General features: G+C 39.4%; 1 protein-coding gene and 1 pseudogene across 1 annotated transcript in view; both read left to right on the top strand.

Annotated features, from left to right (window-relative positions):
• Window positions 1-21,541, top strand: part of ZSWIM5 (zinc finger SWIM-type containing 5) — a 194,543-nt gene that overhangs the window by 170,119 nt on the left and 2,883 nt on the right. The window contains exons 9-13 of the mRNA XM_041738512.1: window positions 987-1,247; window positions 1,460-1,595; window positions 2,612-2,769; window positions 20,037-20,200; window positions 20,748-20,829. Of these exons, the coding sequence (XP_041594446.1) occupies window positions 987-1,247; window positions 1,460-1,595; window positions 2,612-2,769; window positions 20,037-20,200; window positions 20,748-20,829 (801 nt within the window). The remainder of the gene's footprint in view (window positions 1-986; window positions 1,248-1,459; window positions 1,596-2,611; window positions 2,770-20,036; window positions 20,201-20,747; window positions 20,830-21,541) is intronic.
• On the top strand, window positions 9,005-9,274 carry LOC121481361 (annotated as a pseudogene).

Raw genomic sequence — 21,541 nt, 5'->3', positions numbered from 1 at the left:
TCCTCATGATGGTTATATTCTAATTTTACCAATGAGAACTAGAAGGGAAGAGACTTAGTAGTCTCAATGTAGCAAGGACTAGAGACAGAATTGGCTCTTCTCTCCTTTTGCCATCACTATATTATATAACTACATCTATTAGAGTATTTAACCCACTGCATTACAATTTATTTATAAGTAATTATCTTACTAGACTTCAGCTCCTTGAAAGTAGAAATTATTACTTATTTTATGATCCCAGCACTTAAGTGCAATACCTTTCCTTTAATAGTCTTCCATAAATAATTACCAGATGAGTGGAGGGGAAAGAAAAGAAACCAAGACTTTAAATTCCTGTAATACTTAAAACCTGTGCTCTTTGTCTGAAACTCTGAGCCCAGAGGTGGAACGTATAACGTAATAATAACATAGAAGTTGCAAATGTTACAGAAGTAATAGCTTAACTGGATGGATTTGGATTTCTCTGGGTAGAGATACAAGGGGTGGCCCCAGTCTAAGCTAGAGCTGCCCGTATTGTCCCTCTAATCCCCTGAAAGGAAGTCATCACCTTTGGTCTGTTTCATCTGCACAATGACACTTACATCTTGAAAACCTGAGATTGCACTTGGAATTTATTCACCAATGACGTACACTTAGCTTCTTTCATATACCAGGCCCTGGAGATGCATACGGCAAGGTGCTCATACTTTAGGGAAGCAGACATAAAACCAGATAAGTATGGTATTAGATAATGTGTTAGCAAAAGATTAATATAAGATCTACTTCTTCCCTAACTGGTCTAGCCAGTTTACATATTGGGAAAGAATTAGAAATCTTTGTGGCTCTGTATAATCCTTTTTCAGGATATTTTCCTTATTGCTCTGAGGTTCTGACTCAGCTTCCCTGTGATATCTGCTGACCTAACTGTATTTCCAAAGTGGGAGGGAGAGAGGAGTACAAGAATCCACAGAGCTGACCTAAAGAATCTTGTCCCCTCTTGCCCTCAGATATGAATGAAAGCAGACCCCCTGTGTACCAGCATGTACCTGTGGCTACAGGCTGCCCAAACAGCCATGAGTCCTTCCTGTCATTGGCCCTGGAAGTTGCTCTGATGGGGATGGGTCAACAGAGGGTGATGCCTGAAGGCCTCTACGCACAGGACAAGGTGTGCCGTAATGAGGAGCAGCTCCTGAGTCGACTTCAGGAGCTGCAGCTGGATGATGAGCTAGTACAAACACTGCAGAAACAGTGCATCTTACTACTGGAAGGTAAGTAGAGAAGGGCTTTTGTCACAGTACCTTAGGCCTGTAACTCTGGGTTCCCGTCTCTAACAGAGCACTGTACAGAATTGTTTTTTACATTAAGGTGTAGTTCAAGTTCCCCTGGCTAGCAAACATGTGCAGGATTCTACAGTTTAAGTCCAGCTTGACAAATAGAAGCATGTAGATAAATAACTGGCTGTCCTATGTTCTTCCTGCAGGAGGCCCCTTCAGTGGTCTGGGAGAAGTCATTCACCGAGAGAGTGTTCCCATGCATACCTTTGCCAAGTATTTGTTCTCAGCTCTGCTGCCTCATGATCCAGACCTGTCCTATAAGCTAGCCTTACGTGCCATGAGGTAGGTAGCCCTTTCCCAGGCCAGTTGCCTCCATCAAAGAAAGTCTCCCTTGCTCTTTTTCTTTATCTCACTTTCTTCTCTTTCTGTCTTTGTCTGTTCTATTAGACCTGACAATATTGGATCAAGCCTACCCTAATATGCTCAGGCATATTCATATTGATCGAGGATTCCTATCTGGAATACCTTGCTGGTAACTCACTTGGCTCCCTGGTTGTACTCTTGGTGGGTCATCTGAGGAAGCCCCTGAGTTTTTAATAGATATGGAGCACCCAAGACCTGAGTATCTTTGTTCTGGGGCCCAATAGGCAGCTTGAGAATAGGTTTGAGCCCTTCTGTAGCTCAAATGAGTCATGGTTCCCAGGCATAGGTCACCAGATGCATCTGGAGGAAATAAAAATAATTATTTCTATACCAGGACTTGAGAACAATGAGCTATAGGCATCCAGTTTCCAAAAAACTAGAATGGGGTCTTTGGATCAGGCAGGTAGACCTCTAGGATGCAGCAGACTATACAGAAGAATTTTAGTTAGATCAGAAGGCTAAGAGAGTTCTTCACTTCAACCGGAAGGGGATTGCTGAGGCTTCCTTGGCATATATTTCTTATACTTTAAAAAGTAATCATAGGGCTTTTGAATGCCTTTCAAATCTATTTGCAGTAAGGAGTATTCAGCTTGAGTTCTGCAAGTGCCAAGGCACTCACCTTACATACAATATAGTACTCTAGGTTTTAAAACCCTTAAAGCTCAGAGTGCCTGGGTGGCTTAGTCAGTTAGGTGTCCAACTCTTGATCTCAGCTCAGATCTTGATCTCAGGATCATCAATTCAAGCCCTGTGTTGGGCTCCATCCTGAGTATGGAGCCTACATTAAAACAAACAAACAAATAAAAAAACAGCCTTTAAAGTTCTTAGTTAATCCTTTCCTGCCCAGTTCCTCCCCAGCAAAGAACAAACTTCTCTAAGGTGGCTCAATGTCAGGAGTCTGGATGGTGGCTGATGACTCTCCCTGGGTCTTCTAGGTTACCTGTTCTAGAAAACTCAACTTCTACAGGCGACACTTCTCACCCTCACCATATGGTGTCTATGGTGCCCAGCCGTTACCCTCGCTGGTTCACGCTTGGACACTTGGAATCACAGCAATGTGAACTGGCCTCCACCATGCTGACTGCTGCCAAAGGTGAGCATAGATAGACCTTAGGCTCCAGTACCCCCACTATGCTGGCCCAGTCATGGCCTGCTAGGGGCTTGGTCTGCAGTCTCCTGAAAAAGAAAAGCTATTCTTGACTACTTAGAGTGATAGCGATCCTCACTTTGCTCTCATTAAAATGAGCACCCAGGCCCAAGGCAGAATTTTGCTTTTGTCACTAATGTGGGATGCTTAGTACATAAAATGAAATCATCTTTAAGGTAATTTCTAAATCTAACCTTCCATATGAAACAGTCACTTCATCTTTGCAAGCCTCAGGTTTAAAATCTATAAAATGGGATTCATTGTCAGTGATCCTATCAGCCTCTCCAGGGCCACTGGAAGTCCAGTGAAGTCATGACTTAGAGCTGTAAATCTCTTTACAGATATGAAAGTTTGTGATATTTCCAGAAGAGGCAACCCAGAGTGACTCTCAGGTTTTCAAACTCACATACTTCCCTATTAGCTATATAGCTTTCACCACAAAAAGAATGAAAATAAGCCCCTAAGAAGCTATAATGAAATACTAGCTAGCATGGGTTATGAGCATTTTTCTGATACCAGAAAACTAGATATTTTAAGGTATTTTTTATTAAAATTAATTTTATGTTATATCTTATTGCCCCAAAAATATATGCTCTTTATGGAAAAGGTAAAAGATACAGATAAATCAATGTGAAAATGATGAATACACCAACACAGCAAAACCTGACCTCTGCTGACATTAGGCATTAGTTGTTCAACACTCTTAGTCACATACATCTTTGCTGTTCACTGATACTGTATTGCCTTCTTTGTTTGTGTTGTCATTTTGTCCACTTGAGTTCAATTGTCCTGTAAAATGTCCAGAAAATTGAAGATAAGAATAAGAAGAAATGAAAGCATCTATTTAGTAGCTATGAAATGAAAGCATCTATTTTAGTAGCGCAGAAAACAGAGTTAGTGTAGAAGCTTGATTAGGTATGTCTGTGAGGCATATTACCAAAGAATAGGGTTTGGGAATTAACACATGTGACTTGAAAAAAATAGACAAAGTGTTGAAGTTTTACCAGGACAACAATACCCAGGCCTAATGAAGAACAGAATATTTTTCAGAGGGCAAAAAATGAAGATGTTGACATGACCATGCTTGAATAGATTCAACAATGAAGCAGTGTGACTATGCCACTGACTGATTTTTGGTCATGAAAAAAGCTAGAATATGTCATGAAGGACTGAACATATTTAAGGTGAGTATAAAATATCAGGACTGGCTGCAGAAATTTAGGAAGCATCATGGTATAAAATATCTTAATATCTATGATGAAGAAGCTTCTATTTATCATGAAGTAAAAATTATTTTGATAAATTTGTTAAGATAATTTTTTATTAAAGATTTTTATTTATTTATGAGATACACAGAGAGAGGGAGAAAGAGGCAGAGACACAGGCAGAGGGACAAGCAGGCTCCATGCAAGGGAGCCTGATATGGGACTCAACCCTGGGTCTCCAGAATCACGCCCTGGGCCGAAGGCAGCGCTAAACTGCTGAGCCACCCAGGGATCCCCTGTTAAGATAACTTTTAATAAAAACCTTAGTACCAAACATGTATACAATGCTGATGAAACAGTTCTGTTCTAGCCTGTATTCTTTTTTTTAAAAAAAAACTAATAATGATTAATAAGCAAAAGGTTTTAAGCACAGCTTGAAAGTCCCAGGATATGTCAGTGCACCAGACAGGTAAAGTTAGAGAAACAGCCAATATCCAAGATGTTTCAAAAGTTGTTCACAATTTATTTGTTAGGGTGTAAACAAAAAAAAAAGAAGCATAAGTAAGAGATTTTTCTAACGGACTCAATACTTTGTACCAATGATAGGAACTTGTTGCACAGAACCTGGACTGGAAGAAAACCATATACTATTCCTGGACTGCCACCATTCCACACATACCCCTCCTGAACTTATGACCAAGAAATTTCACTCCCAATGAGGAGCAAATATAAATACGTTTTTCATACTCTATGCTTAGCAGCAGTTAATTTCCAAGATTTCTTTAAAAAGTTATTACAGAAGCTTGATCAAGCCATAATGATGCCATTTACACAGTTGCTGGTGCTCAGAATGATTGATTTGGCAGAGACTTTGGCTTACAATAATGTTTGAAAGTAAACCTATAGATAAAGACTTGGAAGGATTTTGTGACATTAATGAGACGATATATATAGTTTTATTACTTACACTAAAACTTTACTCACTGGAAGTCTAAATAAGTCAGAATCTTGCTACTCAAAGTGTGGTCAGTGGACAAGCAGCATCAGCATCACCTGGAGGCTTGTTAGAAATGCAAATTTCCAGACCCCCTGAAAGAATCTCCGTGGGTGTAGCTCAAGAATATATATTTAAACAAATTCTCAAGATGATTTTATGATCATTACGGTTGTAGAAGCACTGAGGTAGAGCAATCTGATATCAAAAAAATTCTGAATAAAAGTATTTATTGTACATTCCTTGCAAGATAGAAAAATTGCTACAGTAGTGTTAACATTGGTTTCATGTTAAGTAAGCATGAGACTAGTAGTGATGACAGTGGTGAGATACAACAGATGGGAAAAAATCTCCATAGGTAGTACAGGGGAAATGCATGAGCATTTAATTGAGCTTGAATAATATGCATTTATCAGTGTTGAGGGTGTGGCTGCTTACTTAATTAAAGAAACTGACTATCTAGAAAACCATATTAATAAGATACATTACCCTAGATTTTTAAAGATCATCTATTGTAGTGTTGCTTTATCATTAAAGAATTCCATTCCTGGCCCATCATTAAATATCTAATTCTGATCCTTGGTAACAATAATAATAAACTTGATGAAACCTTTTGACCTAGATCCTCAAGAAATGAAATGTAGCAAATATTTGTTGCATGTATATATAGAGATATTTAGTTTGGTTTTACAAAATATTTTATTGAATATTTTCTTAAAAATAAAGAATACGAAGTATTTGTGATCTGTATCACACCATTTCATTTCTCAGTTTACAGCTGTAGTGATGAATAACAAAACTGATTTTGCTCTTCATCCCAACTAGTGTGAATATTTTTTTATTCACAGTGTATTTAATTATAGGGTCTTGCCCCAAGCCTACTGCAAGGATTATGTATAATGTGTGCATAAATTATCTTTCTGTTAAAAAAGTGCTGAATTCCAAAACACCAAGGGTTTTGAATAAGGAGTTGTGGATCTGTACATCCATAAATGGAATACTGTGCAGCCATTTAAAAGAAAAGGAGCTTTTTATGTGCTAATGTGGAAGAATCTCCAAGATATGTGGGGGGAAAAATAACATGTGAATCTTTGTATACTAGGCTACTGTTTATGAGGGCTTTTTTAAGGAGTGGAACTAGATAATCTATTTTCTTATATCCATCAAATATCCTAGAAGGAAATTTTATTTTTTTTTAAAGATTTATTTATTTATTCATGAGAGAGAGAAAGAGAGAGAGAAGCAGAGACACACAAGAGGAGGGAGAAGCAGGCTCCATGCCGGGAGCCCGACGCGGGACTTGATCCCGGGACTCCAGGATCGCGCCCTGGGCCAAAGGCAGGCGCTAAACCGCCCAGCCACCCAGGGATCCCCTGGAAGGAAATTTTTAAAAACCCATACTATTGATTGCATATAGGGTTAGAAGTGGGTGAATGAGGGTCAGGGGTGAGGGGGGAGAAAGAATTTTTGGTTATTTACCTTTTGTATCTTTTCAACATTGAACCATATGAATATTTCCAATTTTTAAAATTATAACTGTCAATAGAAACTCCTTAAATTGAAATGCAAAGAGAAAAAAAGAATGGTGGGATGGGGGTACCTAGAATAGAATACTGAGAACTTCGGGACAATTAAAAAAGATATCTAGCATATATATGATGGGACTACCAGAAGGAGAAGAAAGAAAGGAACAGAAGAAATATTTGAAGTAGTAATGGCAGAGAATTTTCCAAAATTAGTGACAGACACCAGAACACAGATCCAGGAAGACCAAGAAGACCAAGAAGTATGAACACCAAAAAATTTTCTTCTAAACATATCCTATTCAAACTGCAGGAAACCAAAGACAGAGAAATCCTGAAAGAAGCCAGAGAACAAAACCACCTTACCTATAGAGAAATAAGGATAAGAATTACACCACTATACAAACCATGCAAGCAAGAGAGAGTGAAGTGAAATATATATAAGGTATTGGAAAGAAAAAACCACCAACCTAGAATTCAGTATCCAAATAAATTACCCTCCAAAAGTAAAGGAGAAATAAAGACTTTCTCAGACAAAAACTGAGGGAATCAAAAACTGAGTAACTTGCTTTGCAAGAAGTCCTTCAGAAAAAAGGAAAATTGGGCAGCCCTGGTGGCGCAGCGGTTTAGCGCCGCCTGCAGCCCAGGGCGTGATCCTGGAGACCCAGGATCAAGTTCCACATCGGGCTCCCTGCATGGAGCCTGCTTCTCCCTTTGCCTGTGTCTCTGCCTCTCTCTCTCTCTCTCTGCATCTCTATGAATAAATAAATAAAATCTTTTTTTAAAAAAAAGAAAATTATACAGATGTGAAACTCAGATCTACAAAAGAAGGGAAGAGTATTAGAGAAGAAATAAATGAAGGTAAAATAAAACCTTTGGGTATTTTAAATTCTTAGTTGAGCTAATAGATAACTGCTTGTTTAAAATAATAATAGCAGGGGTGCCTGGCTGGCTCAGCTGATAGAGCATGTGACTCTTGATCTCTGTTCTGTAAGTTTGAGCCCCATGTTGGGTATAGAGACTACTTAAAAATAAAATCTTAAGGGGACACCTGGAAGCCTCAGCGGTTGAGCATCTGCCTTCAGCTCAGGGCATGATCCTGGGATCCAGGATCAAGTCCCACATCAGGATCCCTGAGGGGAGCCTGCTTCTCCCTCTGCCTATGTCTCTGTGTGTGTGTGTGTGTGTGTGTGTGTGTGTGTCTCATGAATAAATAAATAAATCTTTAAAAATAAAATAAAATCTTAGGGATGCCTAGGTGACTCAATCACTTAAGCATCAAACTCTTGATTTTGGCACAGGTCATGATCTCAGGGTAGTGAGATCGGAGCCACACATCTGGCTCCAAGCTGGACATGAACCTGCTTAAGATTCTTATTTTCACTCTCTCTGCCTCCTTCCCTCCATCCCTCTCTAAAAATAAATAAATAAATAAATATCTTAAAAATCTGTTTAAAAAATTTAGGGCTTGAGTGGCTCAGTTGGTTAAGCATCTGCCTGCGGCTCAGGTCACGATCCCAGGATCCCAGGATTGAGCCCTGCATCAGGCTCAGTCAGCTCAAGCAGCTGGGAGCTTGCTTCTCCTTCTCCCTCTACTCCAACCCCTATTCATGCTTGCTCTCTTTCTCTCTCTCTCCCTCAAATAAATAAAATCTTAAAAAAAATAAAAATAGAAATTTAATAATAGCAATGTATAGACACAATATATTGGGTGATTATAGCTTAAGATAATGAAATGAAAAAAAAAAAAGATAATGAAATGAATGACAGCAATGATGTTACAGAAGGAAAGGAAAAATTGAGAATACTATTATAAGGTACCTTATTAAATGGTATAGTTATTTGAAAATAAACTTAGATTTATTGTAAATGTATACTAGGGCAAACACTAAAATAATTTTTAAGAGAAGTATAATTGATAAGAAGAAAAAAATAAATCATTAAAAAGAATGCTCAGTGTAAGCCAGATGGCCAAAAAGGGAAGAGATTTAAAAAAAGAACAAGTGTAATGAATAGAAAACAGATGACAAATATGGTAGATGTTAATCCAACTATATAATGGTCTAAATACGACAATTAAAGACAGACTGGGGTGCTGGGTGACTCAGTCAGTTGAGCATCCAACTCTTGGTTTCAGCTAGGGTCATGATGTTGGGGTCTTGGATCAAGCCCTGCATCAGGCTCTGTGCTCAGTTGGGGAGCCTGCTTGAGAGTTATTTTGCTCTCCCTCTGCCCCTCCTGACACTGGAATGTTCTCTCTCTCTCAAATGCATAAATCTTTAATAAAAATACAAATCTTTAAAAGACAGAGACTGACAGCAAATTTAAAACAAAAAACTGAAGGCTTAATTATACGCTGTCTACGAGAAACCCAGTTTAAATATAAAGACACAGGGTGACCCTTCCAAGTCATTGGTAGTGGGTGTCACAGCAGCCTGAGCTGGGGGTCTTGCACTGAGATGCTTCAAAACCTTGTTAAAAATCTTTGGATCCCCATGAAGCCCTACTATACCCAAGCTTACCATGAGATTTAGTTAGGAATGGGGTTAATAAGCATCATCATTTATAAAATCAGGAGTGCTGATAAAAGAAGTAAAGCTTTGAAAGCTTCGAGTCCTGCCCCTGTTCATGGCCAGCTCAGAGTACATATCAGATGGAACGTCAGTTTGGCTGTAAATCTCAGCACACTCTCTTACCCGGGAACATGGAGCCCCGCCATACACTTATAGGTGTGTTGTGTCCTCTGTGGTGTGAATAAATGTAACTGTGAGGGGAAATAAATAAATAAATAAGTAAAGGGAGGGATCAATGACCTAAATATAAGAGCTAAAGCCATAAACTTCATACAAGGAAATGTAGGGATAAATCTTTATGACCTCAGACTTGTCAGTGGGATCTTAGATATGACATCAAGGGCAGCCCAGGTGGCTCAACGGTTTAGCGCCGCCTTCAGCCCAGAGCGTGATCTTGGAGATCAAGTCCCATATCGGGCTCCCTGCATGGAGCCTGCTTCTTCCTCTGCCTGTGTCTCTGCCTCTCTCTGTGTGTCTCTCATGAATAAATAAATAAAATCTTTAAAAAAAGAGATATGACATCAAACTATGAACAGCAAAGGAAAAAAATTAATTGGACCTCATCAAAATTAAAAGCTTTTGGGGGTGCCTGGCTGGCTTGATTGGTGGAGCATGTGACTCTTGATCTCAGGGTTGTAAGTTCAAGCGCCTCTACATTGTGTGTAGAGGTGACTTAAAAGTAAAATGTTTTAAAAAATTAAAAACTTTTATTTAAAAAAAAGATTTTATTTATTTATTCATGAGAGACAGAGAGAGAGAGAGGCAGAGACACAGGCAGAGGGAGAAGCAGGCTCCATGCAGGGAGCCCGACACGGGACTCGATCCTGGGTCTCCAGGATCACGCCCTAGGCTGAAGGCGGCACTGAACCACTGGGCCACTGGGGCTGCCCATAAAGAAATTAAAAACTTAAATAATGTTGTCAAGAAAGTAAAAAAAGACAACCTGCAGGATGGAAGAAACTATGTGTAAATTTTTTATTTCTGATAAAGGCTTAATAAATAATATAAAGAATTACAACCCAACAACAAAAAGACAACCCAATTTTTTTATAAATTTATTTTTTATTGGTGTTCAATTTGCCAACATATAGAATAACACCCAGTGCTCATCCCATCAAGTGCCCCCCCTCAGTGCCCGTCACCCAGTCACCCCCACCCCCCGCCCACCTCCCCTTCCACCACCCCTAGTTCGTTTCCCAGAGTTAGGAGTCTCTCATAGACAACCCAATTTAAAAATATGCAAGACTTAAACATTTTTTCAAAGATGATATATAAGTAATAAGCAAATGAAAACATACTCAACATCATTAGTCATTAAGGAAATACAAATCAAAACCACAATGGGATACTACTTACATCCACTAGGATGGCTATTATAAAAAATAATAAAACAAGTGTTGGCAAAGATGTGGAGAAATTGGGATGTCAAACATTCCAACAGCTGCTGTTGGAAAACAGTTCCTGAAAATTTTACTTTTTTCTTTTTTTTAATGTAAGCTCTAGACCCAGTGTGGGGCCTGAATTCATGACTCCAGGAGCAAGAGTCACAGGCTCCACTGATTGAGCCAGCTAAGCGGCCCGCTCCTGAAAATTTTAAATAGAATTACCATATCACCCAATTATTCTACTTCTAGGTATACATCCAAAACAGTTGAAAAGAGGGATTTAAAAGATACTTACACATCAACGTTCATTGCCGCATTATTCATAACAGCCAAAGGTTGGAAACAACTGAAGTATCTTTCAACATAAGAATGGATAAGTAAAAAAAAAATATATATATATATATATATATATATGTATGTATGTATATGTGTATATATATATATATACACACACACACACACAAATGGATATTAAATCATAAAAAGAAATGGCATTATGATAACATGCTACAACTTGAGGGAACCTTGAAGACATGCTAAGTGAAATAATCCAGATACAAAATGATAAATATTATATGATTACATTTGTATGAAATAGCTACAACAGATAAATTACTAAAGACAGAAAGTAGAGTTTTACCTGGGGCTTCTGTCCGGGGTGATTAAAGTTTTACAAATAGTGGTAATATTTACACAACATTTTGAATGTGACTAGAACCATTCAGTTGTACACTTAAAATGGTTAAAATAGCAAGTTTTATTATATATATTTACCTCAAATTAGATAGATAGATAAATTAATAAACTGGTAAAGAGTGCTAGAACAAGCAAATAGGCCCTATGGACAAACACTGAACATCACTAGGCTTCATCTTTATCCCAGTACGTTTAGGCAGATATTTAATTTCTCTGTGACTGAACTTATATGCTTTGCCTTTCAAACAGAGGCCCGGAGCACCTGAGTGGCTCAGTCAGTTAAGGATCTGACTCTTGATTTCAGCTCAGGTCAGGATCTCAGGGTCTTGGGATCAAGCCCTGCATCAAGCTCTGTGCTGGGCACGGAGCCTGCTTGAGATTCTCTCTCTTTAATCCTCCCCTCACTTGTGCACTCTCTCTCTCTTAAAAGAAAAAACAGAGGCCAGGGCTTTAAACAAACAAAGAGTGTCAGCACCCTGGCCCTCACTTTCCACACCCTATAGCCTACTGCCAGACTAGCTGCACTGAAAGCAGGAAGAGTCTGGGAAAGATACTGTCCCAGGAAAGCATGCATGGTAGTTTAGCCAGTCTGTTTTTTTCATCTTTATTTTTTTTAAGATTGTTTTTTATTTATTTATTCATAGAGACAGAGAGAGATCACCAGAGACACAGGCAGAGGGAGAAGGAGGCACCATGCAAGAGAGCCTGACGTAGGACTCGATCCAGGGTCTCCAGGATCACGCCCTAGGTTGCAGGCGGCGCTAAACCACTGTGCCACCGGGGCTGCCCTGTTTTTTTCATCTTTAAAAATATTTCTTAAACACAGTCAGAGTTCAACAACAACAAAACATGGAGAAAGGTATACCATGCTAACACAAATCAAAAGAAAGCTTGAGTGCCTGTATAAATTTAAGACAAGACAACATCAAAACATGGAAAATTGGGATCCCTGGGTGGCGCAGCGGTTTGGCGCCTGCCTTTGGCCCAGGGCGCGATCCTGGAGACCCGGGATCGAATCCCACGTCGGGCTCCCGGTGCATGGAGCCTGCTTCTCTCTCTGCCTGTGTTTCTGCCTCTCTCTCTCTCTCTGTAACTATCATAAATAAAAAAAAAAAAAAAAACATGGAAAATTACAGAGATAAAGAGGATTATTCCTTAGTGATAAAAGGGGTCAGTTCTCCAGAAGACATAATAATCCTTAATGTGTATTTAACAAAAGAACACCAAAATGTGTGAGGTAAAAACTGAGCAAGGCGAAATAGACAAATCTATTGTAGTTGGAGGATTCAACATCCTTCTATCAGTAATTGACAAATCCAGGAGGCAGAAAATTAGTAAGGATATACTTGAACTAAATAGCAATATCCATGAACTGGATCCAATTTACATTTATATAATACTTCATCAAATAACAACAGCATGCACATTCTTCTCAAGCTCGCGTGGAACATTCACCAAGACAGATCACATTCTGGACCATAAAACACACCTAAGTAATTTGAAAGAAATTATACAAAGTATGCTCTCAGACCACAGTGGAATTAAACTAGAAATCAATAACAGAAGGATAACTGGAAAAATCCCAAAAACATGAAGGTTAAACAACATACTTCTAAATTGCATGTAGGTTGGGCAGCCCCGGTGGCTCAGCGGTTTAGCACCGCCTTCAGCATGGGGCGTGACCTTGGAGACCCGGGATTGAGTCCCGCGTTGGGTTCCCTGCATGGAGCCTGCTTCTCCCTCTGCCTAAGTCTCTGCCTCTCTCTTTCTGTGTCTCTCATGAATAAATAAATAAAATCTTAAAAATAAGTAAATAAATTGCATGTAGGTCGAAGAAATCTCGAGAAATTTTTTAATATTTTGAACTAAATGGAAGTTAAAATACAAGTGATCAAAATACATGGGATATAGCAAAAACAGCTTGGAAAGAAATTTATAGCATTAAATGCATATGTTAGAAAAGAAAGAAAATTTAAAATCAATAATCTATCACCTCACACCTGTTAGAATGGTTATTATTAAAAAAGAGAGAGAGAGCTAGTGTTGGCAAGGATATGGAGAAAAAGGAAACCTAATGCGGTGTTTGTAGAAATGCAAATTGGTATAGCTACTTTTGAAGACAGCATGGAGCATCCTCAAAAATTTAAAGTAGAACTATCATATATGGTCCAGCAATCCTTCCAAATGTATATCCAAAGGAAATGAAATCACTATCTCAAAAGAGTTATCTACACCCCTGTATTGATTGCATTGCAGCATTATTCACAATAGCCAAGATTTGGAAACAACCTAAGTGTCCAACAATGGATAAATAAAGTATAGTGTGCACACATACACAGAGGAGTTTATTCAGCCATAAAAAGAAAGAAAACACAGCCATTTATGACACATGCTCCTGAGGGCATTGTGTTTAGTTTTCACTGTATATATATAAATCAGAAAAAGACAAATATGGGATGGTCTCAATTATATGTGGAATCTAAAAATGCCAAACTCATAAAAACAGTGAGTAGATTGGTGGTTGCCAGGGCCTGAGGGCTGGGAGAAATGGGAAGATTTTGGCTAAAAGGTACAGATTTTCTGTTACAATTAAATAGTTCTTGGAATATAATGTGTGACACAATGATTGTAGTTAACAGTACTGTGTTGTATTCTTGAAATCTGCTAAGAGAATAAATTTTATTTTTTTATTTTATTGCAATTCAATTAACATATAATTACTGTCGGTTTCAGAGGTAGAGGTCAGTGACTCATCAGTCTTACAAAATACCCAGTGCTCATTAGATCACGTGTCCTCTTTAATGTCCATCACCCAGTTATCATATCCCCTTACCCCCTTCCTCTCCAGCGACTCTGTTTCCTATTATTAAGTCTCTTATGGTTTGTCTCCCTTAAGAAAATAAATGTTCTCACCATAGACACACACACACATACAGAAAATGATGAGAGGTGATGAATGTGTTAATTAACCTTATTGTGATAATCATTTGTAATATGTATATCAAATCACACTGTATGCCTTAAACTTACACAATGTTTTATATCTCAGTAAAGCTGGGAGGGGGATAAAATAAAATCAATAATCTAAGCTTCCATGTTAGAAAACTAAAGAAGAACAATGTAAGCTTAAAGCCAGCAGAAGAAAAGAAATAATAAAAACTAAAGAAAAAAATCAATGAGATTGAAAATAGGAAAAAAATGCAGAAAACTCAATGAAAGCAAAAGGTACTTCTTTGAAAAGATCAATAAAATTGATAAACACCTAGCCAGACTAACCAAGAAAAGAGAAGACATAAATTACTAATATCATAAATGGAAAATTATGAACAGCTGTATTTCCACAAATTTGATATCTTCAATGATGAACCAATTCCTTGAAAAACACAATCCACCAAAACTTAAATATGGAGAAATAAATCAAATTCCATCAAATATTTAAAGAATAAACTATACAAACTGTCTAAAATCTGTTCTAGAAAATAGAAGCAGAGAGAACACCTACCTCATCTTATGAGGCCAGCATTACTCTAATACCAAAACCAGATAAAGACAATACAAGAAAGGAAAACTGCACACCAGTATCACTCATGAATATAAGTACAAAAATCCTCAACAAAATATTAGCAAAGTGAATCCAACAAAGTAAAAAAGAATTCTATATCATGACAAAATGGGATATGCCAGACTGATTCAGCACTTGAAAATCAATTAATGGGGACACCTGGGTGGCTCAGTGGTTGAGCATCTGACTTCAGCTCAGGGGTGATCCCGGTCCGGGGATCGAGTCCTGCTTTGGGCTCCCTGTGAGGAGCCCACTTCTCCCTCTATCAATGTCTCTGCCTCTTTCTCTGTGTCTCTCATGAATAAATAAATAAAATCTTAAAAAAGAAAATCAATTAATGTAACCCATCACATCAACAGATTAGAGAAGAAAGGTTATATATCAATATATGCAAGAAAAATATTTGACAAAATCCAACATCTATTCATGATTTAAAAACAACAACTTAGGGATCCCTGGGTGGCGCAGCGGTTTGGCGCCTGCCTTTGGCCCAGGGCACGATCCTGGAGACCCGGGATCGAATCCCACGTCGGGCTCCCGGTGCGTGGAGCCTGCTTCTCCCTCTGCCTGTGTCTCTGCCTCTCTCTCTCTCTCTCTCTCTCTCTCTCTCTCTCTCTCTGTATGACTATCATAAATAAATAAATAAAAAATAAAAAAAAAACAACAACAACTTAGCAAACCAGGAATAGAAGAGAACCAACTCAACTTTATAAAGAATATCTACAAAGAACCTATAGCTATCATCATACTCAGTGGAGAGAAACTAGATACTTTCCCCTGAAAATCAGTAATAAGATAAGAATGTTCCTTCCCACTCACTCCTATTCAGTATCATATTGGAAGTCCTGGCTAATGCAGTAAGACAAGAAAGGAAATAAGAGGTGTATAGATAAGGAAGGAAGAAATAAAACTGCCTTTGTATGCAAATGAGATGATTGTCTATAAAGAAAGTTTTAATCAACAACAACAAAATACTAGAATAAGTGACTCTAACAAGGTTGCAAGATACAAGGTCAATACATAAAAAATTATTGTTTTCTAAAAACTTTTTTTTAAAAAGTATTCCACATATTGCATACTTTGAACCTGTTCCCATAAAACATCCTAGTTTGTAGCCTATAGATTATTGACTTTAAGAATTAAAGATTTCATGCAAAATTTAAAATCTGTATAAACAAAAGTCTACCATATGATTTCACTTATATGTAGAATCTAAAAAACAAATGAATAAACAAAAAGCAGAAGCAGACCCCTAAATACAGAAAAGAAACTGGTGGTTGCCAGCAGGGAGAGAAGCAAGGGAATGGGCGAGATGGGTAAAGGGGAGTGGGAGATACACGCTTCCAGTTATGGAATGAACATGTCACAGGGATGAAAGGTACAACATAGGGAATATAGTCGCTCATGTTCTAATAGCATTGTTTGGTAACAGATGGTCACTACACTTGTGAGCATAGCATAATTTACAGAGTTGTATCACTATGTTGTACACCTGAAACTGTAACATGTAACATTGTGGGTCAACTATACTGCAGTTTTAGAAAAGAAACATCTTTAAATAAATAGATATGTATGTAGGCAAAAACATGAATATAGGAATGCAGTTGACTTTTATTGATATTGTATGTCAGTTGCTTCCCTATATACTAGCAATGAGCAATTGAAATTTGAAATTAAAAACAATATATTGGGGATCCCTGGGTGGCTCGGCAGTTTAGCACCTGCCTTTGGCCCAGGGCACGTTCCTGGAGTCCCGGGATCGAGTCCCGCGTCTGGCTCCTGGCATGGAGCCTGCTTCTCCCTCCTCCTGCGTCTCTGCCTCTCTCTGTGTGTGTGTGTGTGTGTGTGTGTGTGTGTGTGTATGTCTATCATGAATAAATAAATCTTTAAAAAATAAAATAAAAATAACAATATATTTAGGGGCACCTGGGTAGCTCAGTGGTTGAGCATCTGCCTTTGGCTCAGGTAGTGATCCCAGGGTCCTGGGATCAAGTCCCATATTAGGCTCCCTGCAGGAAGCCTGCTTCTCCTTCTGCCTATCCCTGTGTCTCTCATGAATAAATAAAATCTTTAAAAAAAATACATTTACGTTAGCACCCTCTAAAAAAGTACTCAGTAAATCTAACAAAATATATATAAGATCTATATGAGGGAAACTATAAAACTTTGATGAGGGACGCCTGGGTGGCTCAGCAGTTGGGCGCCTGCCTTCAGCTCAGGTCATGATCCTGGGATCCAGGATTGAGTCCCACATTAGGCTCCCTGTGAAGAGGCTCCCTGTACTTCTCCCTCTGCCTATGTCTCTGCGTCTCTCTCTCTCAGTCTGTGTCTCTCGTGAATAAATAAATCTTTTAAAAAAAAACTTTGATGAAAGAAATCAAAGATCTAAATAAACAGAATTTCCATGTCCATAGATAGGAATACTCAATATTATTACATTAGTTCTTCCTAGCTTGCTCTGTAGCTTTAATACAATCATAGCCAGATTCCCAACAAGTTACTTAATATGTCATTAGGAAAATGAAAATTAAAACAGAAAGGAGATACCATTACATACCTATTAGAATGGCTAAAATCCAAAATATTGACATCAAATACTGGTAAGGATATGGAGCAACAGGAACTCTCACTGCTTGTAGGAATGCAAAAGGTGCAGCCACTTTCAAAGAAGAAAGTTTGGCAGTTTTTTTACAAAGCTAAACATAGGCTTACCATCGTGCTCCTAGGTATTTTACCAAATGAGTTGAAAACTCATGTCCACACAAAAACTCGCGCACAAATGTTTATAGCAGCTATATTTGTAACTGCCAAAAACTAGAAGCAACCAAGATGTCCTTCCAAAGGTTATTGGATAAACAACTGTGGAGGGCACTTTTGAGGACTGGGTGTGGTACGTAACTGATGAATCGCTAAGTTCTACCTCTGAAACTAGTAATACAGTATATGTTAATTAAATTTAATTTTTAAAAAACTGTGGTACATCTCATACAATGCAATATTATTTCCCAATAAAAAGAAATGAGCTATCGAGATTTTTTTTTTTTTTTTTTTTTTTTTTTTTTTTTAGCTATCGAGATTTTTAAAAAAACATGGAGCGACCTTAAATGTATATTGCTTGGTGAAGGAAGCCAGTCTGAAAGGTTACATACTGTGATTCCAAGTGTATGACATTGTGGAAAAGGCAAAATTATAGAGACAATAAAAATATCAGTATTCTTAGAGGGAATGAGGAGAGACATGAAGAAGGAGGCACAAGAGATATTGAAAGCAATCCATCTATGCTGTACAATAATGATGGGTCCATAATACCATGCCATGCCTTTATTAAAACCCATAGAACTTGGGATCCCTGAGTGGCACAGCGGTTTAGCGCCTGCCTTTGGCCCAGGGCGCAATCCTGGAGACCTGGGATCGAATCCCACATCGGGCTCCCGGTGCATGGAGCCTGCTTCTCCCTCTGCCTGTGTCTCTGCCTCTCTGTGTGTGTGTGTGTGCGTGTGTGTGTGTGACTATCATAAATAAATAAATAATTTTTAAAAAACCATAGAACTACATAACACAGTGGACCCTAATGTAAACTGTGGTCTTCAGTTAATAATAATATGTCAGTGTTGGTTAATCAAATGTACCACGTTAATGTAAGACCTTAATAATAGGGGATGGGGCGTCCAAGTGGCTCAGTGGTTGAGCATCTGCCTTTGGCTCAGGTCATGATCCGGGGTCCTGGGATCAAGTCCCACATCAGGCTCCCTCTGCTATGTCTCAGCCTCTCTCTGTAGTCCTAAAAAATACCTCCTTCTGCATGGGCTGCTCAGCAGATGGTGAAATTAAAAATAATAATAATAATAATAGGGGAAACTGGAAGTGGGGACAGGGTATATAAGAACTTTCTGTACTGTCTGCTCAACTTTCTGTAAACCTACAACTACTTAAAAAATATGAAGTCTGGGGTAGCTGGGTGGTTCAGTTAGTTGAGTGTCCAGCTCTTGGTTTCAGCTCAGACCATGATCTCAGGGTTGTGGGATGTGGCCCCATGTCAGGCTCCGCACTCAGTGCAGTCTGCTTGCGACTCTCCCTCTGCCTTTGCCCCTCTCCCCCAAATAAATCTTTTAAAACATAAATAACAGGGATCCCTGAGTGGCGCAGCGGTTTGGCGCCTGCCTTTGGCCCAGGGCGCGATCCTGGAGACCCGGGATCGAATCCCACATCGGGCTCCTGGTGCATGGAGCCTGCTTCTCCCTCTGCCTGTGTCTCTGCCTCTCTCTCTCTCTCTCTGTGACTATCATAAATAAATAAAAAAAAATTTAAAAAAAAACATAAATAACATGAAGTCTATTAATTTTAAAAATTGTTTTTAAAGATGATAGAAGAATAAAGGTAATCTCTCCCATAATTCTGACATCAAAAGATAACTACTGCTAAGACATTGGTATAAATATTCCTGGAGATTTTCTGACCATGTATATGCACTCATACACCATACACACACGTTGCTATTTATCTTTATTTACAAAAGTAGGATCATAGAATATTAACTATATATGTTATCTATAATTTTTACAGCCCTAAAGTTTGTTTCTATTTTATAGATGAAGAAACTGAATTAGTAAATGGCTAAACTAGGTTCAATTCCCAATGCATTTCATTCCAAAGCCTATATACTCTTATCACTATACCTCTTTGTCAAAGAAGACCTACTTTTTGTTCTATCTTTCCATTTTATCCCTTCATAAAATACACCAGTCTTTCATATATTACCTTCATACAGTGACCTTCACTTCATATAGTATACATGCCCTTCCAGTGATATGTTTAACTCTGTGCACTAGTACTTTGTATAGAATCCTTGCCTGCTGAATGGGAAGTGGTAGCCCAGCTCCTTTTTGTTCTAGGAAGCTGCAGTGGGAGGCAATCAATGGGATTAGCATACTTTTTTGATAATAGTGTGGCTTCCTATGTCCTCTGTAATTAGCTCTCAAAAGTCAAGTGTTCATAAAAATTATTTCTGGGACTTAAGGAGTCTGAGGGAAGAAGGTGAAGGGTAGAGGAAAATGAAAAGGTGGAGAGAAGTGAATTCATGTGGGTGCCTGGTGAAGGAAGCAATCTCCAATGGGTTTAGTGGAGACAGAGCTTGTCTGCCCAGAAGGGATGGTTGCATTCAGAAGCATTCAGTGAATTGATAGTAGCCAGTTCAGCTAGTACCTATGTGATCAGTGGACCGTTCAGGGAGGCTTTAAAGAAGACCTGTCACTGCCCTTTGTCTCTGCACCTATAGGGGACACTCTGAGGCTCCGAACGATTCTGGAAGCAATACAGAAGCACATCCATTCTTCCTCTCTCATCTTCAAACTGGCCCAAGATGCATTCAAGATTGCCACTCCCACTGACAGTAGTACTGACAGCACCCTGCTCAATGTGGCCCTGGAGCTGGGGTTACAGGTATGAAGGAGGAGTGGGTCATTCCTGCTTTAGGCTTCTGGTCTAGGGAATTATCATTAGTAGAAGATAAGATCCCAGAGGCCCTGGGCCTGAACCAGCCAAGCCTGGTTCTTTCTGTGTCCCCAGAACACAACTTGTCGGCTAGGCCTCTAGGTAAGGACTCTGTAAATTCAGCTCCATTTTGTTTTTTTTGTTTGTTTGTTTGTTTGTTTGTTTGTTTTTTTCAGCTCCATTTTGAAGTTAAGGACAGAAGCAATGTAGCTTTAGGCTCCACAGGGCTCTCATTTTCTCCCCACCCACCCCCCATCCTTCCAAGTCAAGTCAAGCAAGGTGTGATAATAAGGACTTTATTTGTTACAGGTCATCAGAAAAGCGTTCTACCTGATTGGTGGGAGGGGTGGACAGAAATTAAACGAACCTGTCTGTACTTATCAGGAGAGAGATGGCTGCTTAAAGCACCAGTAAATACTTGTGTAAATGAATGGCAGGGGGAAGTGGGGATGAAGAAGTCCTAACAATTATGTGGAAATGCCTCTTTTTTGCCCAGGTGATGAGGATGACCTTATCAACTCTTAACTGGAGGCGCCGGGAAATGGTGCGGTGGTTGGTGACATGTGCTACAGAAGTGGGTGAGTCTCCCACCTCCCTCTAACTCCCAGGGGAAAGGAGTTCCTAGGCTCTACTCATAGAACAAGACAGAATCCTCAGAGTTCTCATATTCCTATTACTGGTGGTCTGGGGAAAAATGGGGCTGCTGGTAGGAAAGATAGCCTTTGTTTAGCTAGCCCAGGCTCTGCCCTCACTGCTTGGACCATACCCTGATGTCAGCAGCACTTTGGCCCTCCAATCAGAGACATGTTTGAGAGGTTGAATTTTCATCACCAGTATACAAGTGCACCCTTGGGAGGTGCTTGGCCCAGTGGTTTGGTCCGTCTGTCTATGCTTCTGAAAAACCCCAAACAACTTGGAGTCTCAGCACCACCTAGAACCCAAAGTCCCAAGATAAGACTCTACCCTGAAAGGCTCCACTTCAGCTAAACCCCCAGGTAGATCTGCAACCCCTGCCTGGGGGCAGGTAGACCACAGGCTCTGCTGCTCCATCCATGGGAGGGGCTGAGAGCACCTGCAGAAATCTTCAACCCTCTGACTTGGGGAAGGAAGGGATGGGAAGAGACCCTAAACAAGGTCTGGCCACCTGGGATGCTCTCTGGTTTGCCTCAGATCATCTCAAGGCTGCTGAGGAGGAGGGAGAACTCATCTCTGTGGGCCAAGTTCTGCCCCCAGGTGGTAATCTGGGCAGCCCTGGTTTGGGACCCAGATGGCCATGGCTGAGCTCCGGCT

This window comes from Vulpes lagopus, chromosome 23 (genome assembly GCF_018345385.1).
Source record: "Vulpes lagopus strain Blue_001 chromosome 23, ASM1834538v1, whole genome shotgun sequence".
Classification (NCBI taxonomy): Eukaryota; Metazoa; Chordata; class Mammalia; order Carnivora; family Canidae; genus Vulpes; species Vulpes lagopus.
The sequence above is the reverse complement of the archived record's forward strand: the minus strand, read 5'-3'. Positions and strand labels throughout refer to the sequence as shown.